This window comes from Phasianus colchicus, chromosome 16 (assembly GCF_987193195.1).
Source record: "Phasianus colchicus chromosome 16, bPhaCol1.hap1.1, whole genome shotgun sequence".
Lineage (NCBI taxonomy): Eukaryota > Metazoa > Chordata > Aves > Galliformes > Phasianidae > Phasianus > Phasianus colchicus.
Genome location: NC_143451.1, coordinates 15,441,370 through 15,451,891, shown reverse-complemented (window position 1 = coordinate 15,451,891; position 10,522 = coordinate 15,441,370). Strand labels below are relative to the sequence as shown.

General features: G+C 41.6%; 1 protein-coding gene across 2 annotated transcripts; it reads right to left on the bottom strand.

Moving 5' to 3' along the window:
- Positions 1-994: 994 nt before the first annotated feature.
- Positions 995-5,205, bottom strand: LOC116237530 (parvalbumin, thymic). Of its 2 annotated transcripts, XM_090151282.1 has the most exons (4): positions 5,054-5,126; positions 4,121-4,253; positions 3,743-3,852; positions 995-2,465 (listed from the first exon to the last, which is right to left on the bottom strand). In XM_090151282.1, exons 1-4 carry the CDS (start codon positions 5,112-5,114, stop codon positions 2,440-2,442), a joined length of 330 nt encoding a protein of 109 aa, XP_090007408.1. In that variant the 5' UTR covers positions 5,115-5,126; the 3' UTR covers positions 995-2,439. The 2 variants fall into 2 exon arrangements, with proteins under 2 accessions (XP_090007408.1, XP_031462626.2); XM_031606766.2 differs by lacking the exon at positions 995-2,465 and having other exon boundaries at positions 3,583-3,852; positions 5,054-5,205.
- Between the last annotated feature and the right edge of the window lie 5,317 nt (positions 5,206-10,522).

The following is a 10,522-nucleotide window of genomic DNA, read 5'->3' as shown; positions in this document are numbered from 1 at the left end:
TCCTTTTATGTCTTTTGTTTGCTTTATTCTATGGCATTATGTTACAAAACAATATGCATTAAGAGAATGTTGGTACGTGCCTTGGCTGCATTGCCTGGAATGGAGCACAAAGGTTAATCACATCTTTTCACGTCTGTATAACCAATAGCTGTTGGCACCAGGTAGGGCTGTCTAGTGCCATAACTGGTAAGGGTAGGCAGGGTGAGTGGTATTCCTTTCATTTCTTAATGCTTCTGTCACGTAGCAGAAAGAAATTGTTTGCTTTTGATGGAAATGATTCTCTTCTATTTCAGTTCAGCTCTAAAAATGTGAATGTTAGTGCCAACACAATAGTTAACAGGGACCAAACATTGTTTTTGCTGAACAGGCTGTGAGCTTTGTTTTAAATTCTAATTTCTTATTAGTGAAGTTGCTGGATAGCTTTGATAAAAATTTAAACCCGTTTTGTTTCCAGGAATTACTGAATGAAATGGATGTTCTCTTGAACAAAGCTTTACGTGAAGTTGCACTGTACACAAGAATGGCCTCATTCTCAGAAGTACTTAATTCCTCCTAGCGGCAACAGAAGGCAGTGGTGTGCAATTGTTTAACACCTCTAAAATACAAGATAGGTCGCTCTCTACATACGGACTTGCATTTCTTGCATTCCATGTGAGACACTCAGGTGTACAAGAAATAAAATGTCAGGCTTGTTATTTATTGTGTTCACCCTCTGCTTGTGAATTAGTGAGGCGAGGTTTTAGTGGTTAGCAGTGTGAAGGGCTGATACCTGTATTATATCTGTATACTGCTGCAGGTCTGGATTGCTCTGCATTTTTTTCTTCAGCGTTCAGAAAAATGAGGAAAAGGAACCAACAGAGTGTCATCATTATGCAAAATATTTCAGTGCTGTAATTAACAGCAGCTATAATTTAAGCCCAGATTTAACATCAAAGGCTTCGGGGATAGAATTAGAATTTATATTCATTATGATTCTGCCAAGGCTTCAGTGAGTCTGATTGCTGGAATTCCTCTTTTGCATTAACAGCCTTAAATCTGATGCACAGCTTTCCTACATGCCTGGGCTGGGTGAGCTGTGCTCGCCTCACTTAATCACGTCGCAATTCATGGAAATGCCAACGCTGAGTGTTACATAAAGCTCCAGAAGGCTTTGTTTCTGCTCTTCTTCGAAACAGCTGCCAAATTATGTTTCTATTATCACCCAGTTTCAGCAGGGAGAATTAAAATGACAGGCTACTGAGCTGGAACCAAGTCGTGGTGGATGGGAAAAGTCCCAACTCAGTGTTAGTGGGGAAATGTGCAGCGCGCTCAGCCAGAAATACCTAACATCTACAGAGTGCTGAGCTCTGCCTTACGCCATAAATACTGCTTGTCTTGTCCATTAATGAAGACAGTGCCATCAGTAGCACTAAGCCCCATGGGACCCTTATCAAAGGAAAGATTAGCTCTTGGTGGTTTTCATACTTGAGTACATCGCTGACGTTATGGGTTATGTGGATGATCATTCATTGTAACAAATGAGAGCACTGAATAATGGCCATTATTTAGCCACATAAAACAGACTGAATTTGTTCTGCTTCGCTTTAAGATAATCAAGCAGCAAGACTGGCTGTGTTTCATCTGAAGCACCAAAATTCACAAATGTGGTGAAGTATTATTGTGTAGTAGTTATTAAGAGATAATCAGCAACATGCTCTGATGAACAGAAAAACCTCCAGGCCCGTGGCCCATTGTCAGGGGGCTGTGACTTGGGCTGGTGTCAGAGATGGGATTAGAACCTTCTCCTCTGTCTCACAGCTGCCTTAGGTTTCATGAAAGATAAATCTTCTTGAAGGAGAGTTACATTTTAGGCCATAAACACTTTCTGATGATAGATGCTGCAACCTAATACTTCATTTTGTAAAATACCCACAAATTTATTCCATGCTCTCTGCTATGTGTCAGCTTCTCTTACATTTTTTTTCTCAGAGTCTCAGATCTGGGACTGAATATAAATTATTTTTAGCTCTCTTGTTAGCATTACTTTTCCTAAAGGATCAGAGAATTAAGCAGAAATAAAACTCAACAAAATCAGGATACTTATGTCTTAAGAGATATCATGTTGTTTAAAATCATTAAAACTGTGTGTGGCAGGTCAGCATGTTAAACATGAGGATGGAAAGCCTGAACAAAATTGAAAAAACTAGCATTCTTTTCTCCCATCTTCTAGCCACAATTTCAATATTATGAGTAGCTGAAAATGACAAAGTGCCTTCTTTACAAGGGAAACATCTGTACGTAGCGAGATTCCTCAGCAATGCTTTGTGTGAACTTGACGAATGGGGAATTGCTGATGCCTGAAACAATATAAAAATGTACAAACACATGCAGAGTGCGAAGTGCTTGTTGGACGAGGTAATTGGAAGAGTCAGTCCAAGGCTGCCTTTGGTCTAACGCTGTTTATGCCTTCACCAGAGACTGGAATTCTGTCAAGAAAGAAAATGAGAAAGGCAGGGAATAAAATGAGATGACAGTGCTTATAGCATCTTTAGAAAAGATAGATAAAAATGTCCTAATCTCCTAGCTATGGAGGGCTCCTTGTGCTATTATAACACTGCAGAGCTGCTGCTAAACTGAGATTCTGGGGGCGTAGCAGATTTTTCACTCCTTCAAAAGAGTTGGTGCAGAGAGGAGTGCGTCTGTAAATTCATGTTTGTAGGAAATCCTGAGCTAAAGGTAAACCATCTTGAACCCCTCACAACTCTGATAATAGCTAACTGAGTGAATTGGCTCAAACCTGCAGCTTTCAATATATTTCCAGTAGTTTTTAAAAATCATTATTCAGAAGCACAAAATATTAGTAGTGATGTAATTCCAGAATGGGAAATTCAATAGTTAAGAGCTAAGACCGGCATAATATAATGTCCTATTCGGGGCTCATAAACAGAAGCTGCAAAAGCTGCTGCTAAAGCAAATTCCTCCAACAGTGTATCTCTCTCCTCCCAAACTCGGCTAAGATTAGCACGTGTGTCTGTTGGAGTTATTGCCACCTGTCCTAGTTCGGCTGAGACAGCCCTGTTTTCAGTGACTTCATCTCTAATACATGATGCATAATGTCCTATTTTCTTCTGCTGCAATTTCCAGAAGAAATACCCTGGCCAGTTCACATCAATCCTGTGAGAGTTTCTGAAGGAATTTGATGTAGTTTCTCATAGAAGGACTGTCCAGTGAAATCTGCCAACATCAGACAATGCTTCAGCTCACTCCGTGCTGCCATACAGCAGCTCTGGCCCTTAGAAGCAATACTGGCCCTGCTTTATGTTACAGGGTTACCTCCTCAGTAGTGCTGAGAGGGGTCAATAATTAAGTTCATGTAGGTGGAAATTGTTTAAAAGTGAAAGTGTCCCATGACCAAAAGCGCAGAGCATCCTCTGCCAAAATGAAAATTCAGAGTGAGTAAGCATTCAGAACGTTCTGAAAATGCAGAACTCTGAGCCTATGGATCAGGTACATGCAGAAATTAACCCCAACGCTGCTGTTATGAGCTGAGAGAATGGGGTCTGCATTGGGCCTAAATCTGCTTTTGCTACAACAGAGACTACATAGAAATAAGGCTATGAAAAAAAGGAGTATTTTTCAGTATGAAAAACGTGACAGGAAGAACTGGGCTAAATGACGGGGTGTGCCCTCCATCGGGCCATTTAGGTGTAACCAAATGTCTGCATTTCAAAGCTGACTTTGATGAAGTTTCCAGCAGCCTTACCTTCTACTCCAATTTTGCCATCACCATCAGTGTCACCCGCAGCCAGGAAAGCCTTGGTCTCCGCAGTGGTGAGGACTCTGGCACTCGAAGAGAAGTTTTTCAGAAACAGCCTGGAATTGAGCAGGGCAAAGTGCTGTGCTTGAGTCTGCTTTTCTGCAGTGACCTCGGCATATTACATCTCTGGTTTTCTAACTTTAACCCATGCCAAGAGAAAAAGTAACTCTTGTTTGTAACATCTGGTGAGATCCAGACAAATTCAAGGAAAGGCAAAGCATTGCATTGCGTTTTAAAAATAACTTCAAGTTTTTTTTCTGGGACACCGCGGATGTTCAAAGGTTTCCACTGTTCAAAGAAATGCAGCAGCTGAGCAATACTTACTGAAGCTCTTCTTCTTCAATGAAGCCGCTCTTGTCCTGATCAAGGATTCCAAAAACTTTCTTTATCTGATCAGGAGTTTTGCTGGATAAGCCAACCGTGGAGAAGAAAGACTTGTAATTGAAGGAATCCGCAGCTGGAAGAGACAAAAACCTCTTACATGCTTTCCTCTCAAGTTGCTGCTACCACACGTATTCCTTAGGAGCGCGTACGCCTGGTTGTGAACATCAGCCTGCTCCTTTTTCTCCCGTTTCCCAACGCAGCTGAGATGATTCTGTGGATACTTTCCCTGCTCAGTCACTCTGTGCCTCTGCTCGGATGTCCTACCATCCAGTTTGGAATTTTCTGCTACAGCGCACACCGTGCTAAATCAGGGCTCTAGCTAGCCGTGTCACATGCAATTAACTATAAGTATTTGGAGGGTGCTGCTGTGCCCTACTAACAACTCCTGTAATTCTTGTTTTATGTTCACTTAGTCCTTACTTTGGTGAAGAATTTGGTAGAAAATAAAGCAGTGTTCAGCCTTGAAGTTGCCCACGGGGCGCTGGGGAGCTGGCATGATCCTGCTGGGGGGAATTCTGAGAGAAGCAAGACTGCTCATTGCTTCACAAGTAATGGGGGCATTCTGGGAGCTGCAGCTCGTTCTGGCATTCTGCAGGACAAGGCTAACCACTGAAATCCATGCCTTCAGCAGGTTTGGGAATGGAGAGCCAGCTCTGTGCTATCTGACACTGTGAGTCTTACTGCCACTCTGTTTCAGGTAATGTTACCCACAAAGTAGCCGCTTGTAAGACTTTCTGAATTCAAGAAGCTGTACTGTAACATAGCTACAAAGAGATCTCACCGGGAAGGAATCTAAGGGGAAAATGATAGGCACGCCATCTTAAGACATAAAAATGATATGCATCTTCTGACTGGAGAGAGACCATTCCTTACCCTGGCAGCTGGAGAGAGCAGATTCAATATCTTTAGCAGAAAGGATGTCAGTGATGGCCATTGTTGAACTGTAAAATAAATTAAATGTGAGCTACTTAGTCATTAAAATGACTTCTCTATCTTTTCATGGCTCTATTTGAAGTTGCTGCAGTGACAGCATGTGATAGGAGAGACATTATTCATCTAATTGTAAGGGGAGCATACTGAAGCAGATGTCTGCAGCAGGTGCTTCCACTTAAAGCTGGGTAATGAGGGAGGAATTCTGCGTGTGGGAATGTGGGGCTTCAGGAAGATCTGATGGCTGCGTTGTGCTGGGGGAGCAAATCAAAGGTGTATGGAACCACAAAACTTCACGAATTCGGTGTGGGTTTTCCCAGAGGTAGGTTACTACTCAATTAAAATCAGCATATATTTATGGCACACATAAAAAGATAGGGCCATGTACGTCCTCTAGAGCTATATCTGGAATAAATTTAATTAGAATAAAAAAAACCCTGGTGTTATTATCAATAAATGTAGTGATCTTAACAGGAATGAAAGTAATGGCATAAATAAATAAGAATAATTTCACTTGTTTCAAGGAAATCTAAATCTGAAGAATTATTTCTTCTGCTTTGCTGTACCCAATAAATGTAACAGTGCTGTAAATTTGGTCTGCTGGGGCACTACAGCATTAAAAGACCACTTTTCATGGTGGCTTTTTAAAAAAGGTTCCAAATTATGCTATGATTTTGTCATTTGTTTTGTTTTGAGTTGGTGATGATGGGTGATAAGCCAGATTTGTATCCCAGTTTCAGCAGTTCAGAGTGCTGATGTGCTTTGAGCAGAGCTATTGAGGCTTAATACTCATTCCTAATAAAAACATGGAGGCATTTTCTTCTGATACAGCAGCATCTGACAGGAGATACTCTTTGTTTCTGTCAGCCACCAACAGCTGCACTAGTTTGTTTGCCAAAGCAGTATATATTGCTTAAGTGAATGCTGCAAGGCCCAAATTGCTGGTCAGCCCTTGTAGTGTAAATGCAGCACTGATGCACTTCCAGTTTCACAGCACACACCAGTGCAGACTGGTTGCAATTTAAGACTTGCAGCATTACTGTGTGGTAACTTGATGTATTAATCAATTAATTAAGAAAGAGGAATTGAGACATAGAAAAGTTATTCTTGAAAAGCACCAGAAATCCCTTAACATGAATCCCAACCCAAATCTTCAGCAATGTGCTGTGAGTATGGAAAGTAGTGCCAGTGAGAAGAAGACCAAGTGCTGGTAACCATTTACGAGGTACTTTGATTTGGGATCTACAGATCGGTAGAAACTTTCTCCAAAATATGAAATGGTGCCTCCCCCCGTTGTCAGTCTCTGACTGAATATCTCATAAGATGTAAGGAGACAGTGGGACAAATCCATGTGGTGGCAACGAGCGTTTTTCCAGCTAAGGCAGCTCAGTTACTTCTGTTTTGCTAGCGCTTGTTTTGTCCCAATGGCTTCTTGTGCAGGGCATTGCTCCTCTCAGCACTGGGCAAGGTGATTTGGAGCTCTGCCATTCACCTCTCCGCACTGACAGCATTAAAAACGTGGGGAAAAGTTAAAAAAAAATATATCTGAAAAGTGCAGCATGGTCTTAATTTCTGTGAAGGGCACCGTTCTGTCTTTTCCCATCTGAATGGCGATTCTGTTCTATGAAATTTTGTGAAGGTATGGCATAATGGAAGTTGATATTAGAATATATATTTTAATTAAATCAGTGCTTTCCATTTTGGGAGCATTTTTGTTTAATTTTTTGAAAGCAGAGGATCTAATCAGCTTACCTTTGTGGTCTTCTTGACTGGATAAGGAAGCAGTCTGGCTGGGAGGAGAGCACTTGCTGTGTGTCTCCACCAGAGCTGAGCTTGCATATATATACTTTAAGTTGTATACCATATACAGATTTTAGATTTCAGCGTCACGAAGGGGGAATGGTGTCAAATGAACTTGCCGAACTAATCATCTTGCACTATTTTTATCTCAAGAGAATACATATGATATTTGCAAACGAAACAAGATAAGTGGCCAGATACACAAAAAGGACGGAGTCGTATTAAATTTCTTCTGATTTAAGCAGAAAATACCAACTTCTGCATATGATGCAGGACAGAAGGCAAAAACCTGTCTGATACGCTTGGTCTGAGGAGCCAGATGAAGTGAAGCAGGGTGGCTTCGGGAGAGATGCCTTTAATGAATGTTTCGATGTGATGATGGCTTGTTATCTTATCTGCAGACACGACATGTGATAAAGTTCAATCTCTGGTGTGCTAAACAAACAAACAAAAAAAATTAAAAACGTGCTGTTCAAATATTGTTGTGTAGCAAACCACATAGGGAAAAACTAATAGTCGGATTGTCTTCAGAATGCCTGGTTTGTTGTTGTCTTGAAAAAAACCCCGCAGTGAATTTGTTGCTACAGGAGGTAAAATAATATTATGTCAATCCATGGGAACAGTTGGCTGGGGGAGGGTACTTTGTCTGGTATGTTTCCAGGGAAAATCTTAGAATCCTGTGAGGTTCTGACATCCTGTTTGGTCGTGTCTGTATGAAGCAAGGGGGCTGTGATCTACCCAGCTGTCTCTGAGACAAAAGCTGCTGAGCTCTGCGTGACAGATCTTCTCTTCTAGAATAGAGAGAGAAATGCTGATAGTAGCAGGGAGCAATGTGTGAGGAGTGTCTCTGCAGTTTTGTAACCTACCTTCTGATCTCCCTTAGGCAACTGACTTTTTTAGGTGTCTTTTTTGTTGTGGTTTTTTCTTTTTTTTTAGTGCTGTTTCCAAGTGTTCCTTTGTGCTTGCACAGAGCGAGTTGGTCATGTCAGTCTTGTTTTGTGGACTGCATAGAGTAACTGGGTGAGGAGTTGGGCTCACATCTCATCCGGGGGCTCAGGCAGAGGAGTGAAGGGCAGCAAGCCGTGTGTGTGTGGATGGCAGCACGAGGTGGCACTGCGGCCGGGGCGAGGGATGGCAGGGCAAGGTGTCACAGCTTGAGGTGGTGGCACAGAAAGGTGTGACAGTGCAGGCTGTCTTAATGTTAGAGAGACTATCAAGGCATCTTTCTTTTGCAGAAGCTTTTCCCTCTAAGATGAAAGGCAAACCTAACCCAGCTCTGAGGACAGCCACCAACATTCGCTGTGTGAGGCAGGGAGGGGCACAGGGGGTTTCTGTGAGACCTCAGGCCGTCCAGCACAGACAGCAGCTGGTGGCAAACAGACACAAGACTATGGCAAAAGCGTGTGCAGGAGGGGCATCGTTTCACCTACTGCATGTAAACAGCAGAAATTATTGCCACAAGGTTTTTTTAAAAGAATCTGTTCTTGTCCTCTATCAAGACGTTTCAGCTGCAGAGATGGTTCTTACGAGAGGAGGAACCTTTGGCTGAGGATGGCAGTGGGAGGCGGTTGGTTTTCTCAGTTTTCTGAATGGGTTATTGACCACCTGGCGTGACAAATTTCAGGAAGAATTTGATAGATATTTAATCCCGGCTCTTGTTGCCCCTGGTGACATCTGGCAGAAGGGATACAAATATCGCTGCCCCTCAAACTGTTCTAAGAAATGACTTATTCTACATGGGAAGAAAATTCCTCGCCCTTGTGCACACACCACCCTTTTCTCCCCCTCCAAATCGGAAAATTGCCCACATAGTGCCAACAACTGATGTGCAGTAAGGAGGGCGTCCAACATAAAAATTGATGGCATGATATGACCTAATGAAGCTAAGTTAAGAGGAAGGCCAAGTTCTGCTGAAACTCTTGGACTGCAGGAGTCTACAAGGGAATTTGGGCTCTGGTGTCTGTTTCAGAGAATGCATTTGATTTTAGATGCAATGGCTTCTCATTTTGCCTAGAGCTAATTCCACATATGTTAACCCCTCGCCCCCACTCTTCCCTTTAAAAATAGCATTGATTGCTGTTATTTCCCTTAATGCCTGTGGACTCTTGCCATTAGTTTGAACTTTCGTATGTGCATCACGTAAGGATGCAATCTTTAAAAGTGTGCTTTGTTTTCTAAGAGGCTATGAGAACATGATTCCTTTTGTTCTCTGAAATTTCAAGGATAAAGTTTGAGCATTACATGATTTATGGCTCTGGTCTGCTTAGCTGCACTCAAACGCCAGTGAATTTTGGAGCCCCTTTAGCAGTGAGATTGAAGGCACTACAGAGCCAGAACATGTGCACTGGCTGAAATGCACCAGGATCATGTAACTTTATTTACAACCAGCCTCCAACAAACATTTTGCTTGCAAGCTCTGCGTTAGACATTGCAAAAACATCTGTCTGGTCATTTTTACTTTGTTAAGTTAAATACTGTTAGTGATTTTCCAGCTGCCATCCAACTTGGCAGGGAAAGGGCCTGGGGAATTATTAAAACATAAGGAAAAATATCCCTTTCAGATTATCAGGTTTCTACTAAAAGCAGTTTTAAACCCTGTGACTCGAGTATTTCAATTCACTCAAGTCTCATTGGCTTCTACTGGATTCTGTAATAGAATGCTCTTCTCTTGTTTTATTTTTTCCATTTTTACCCTTAACCCCTCCAACACCTGAAGTTACATCTCCATGTTGAGGAGCTGTAGGTCATCTATGATTGTTCTGTATTGCCTCTCTTATTATTCTTTGAGTGCTGAAGGAAATAATGTTCAACAGAATAATAGAATATAGTAAGTAGTTGTGAATATCTTTTTAAATTTAAATAAATCTGATTTGCTGCCTTTATATGTGCTCATGATGGTTTTCCCTGGAAGCCAATGATATGGATATCCAAGGTTATCCAAGGTTGAGGAAAAGCAATCACCTCATGTCATGTAGTTAACCTGTTCTATGCAAAGAATGACGTGTGGATAGTGAAAGGCCACTATCCATTCAGCTTGTCATTTGCTTTAGGAATATGTGAGATGAAAGAAATTGTATGGATGTAATTTAGTGTAATTGCATTAGTGCATCATGCTCCTGTCATTCTAGGCACGTTACTGCTGGAGTGACATACTGCTGAAATGAACATCTGTGGGCACCTCAGAGCTGTCCCAGCTGAAAAGCACTGCAGCGTCTGCTCTGGGGGTGCGGAGGCTGTACTGGGAAACATAGCAAATAATGCATTTGTTTTATTTTTGCAGAGTTTAGTAACTACAAAAAATACATTTCCAATTAAATTTCTTCCTAAAAATGACCAAACGGGGATGCAGAAAGAAAAAGGTTTTTCTGAAGAAGGAAATTCTCATAGAATAACTCCTGAGATGACAGACTCCTGAGTCTGTTACATCTGATGGAATCATTCATAAATGGACAAAATAGCTCAACCATCAGATTTCAATCGCTTAAAAATTATATGCAGCAAGCACCAGAAAGCGTGTCAGATAAATACTGTTCTGCTTTAATTCTGAAGCAATCCACGCGTAGGATAATTGTGGGTTTTGAGTAGAAAATAAAATCTGTTCTGTCAAAGCAG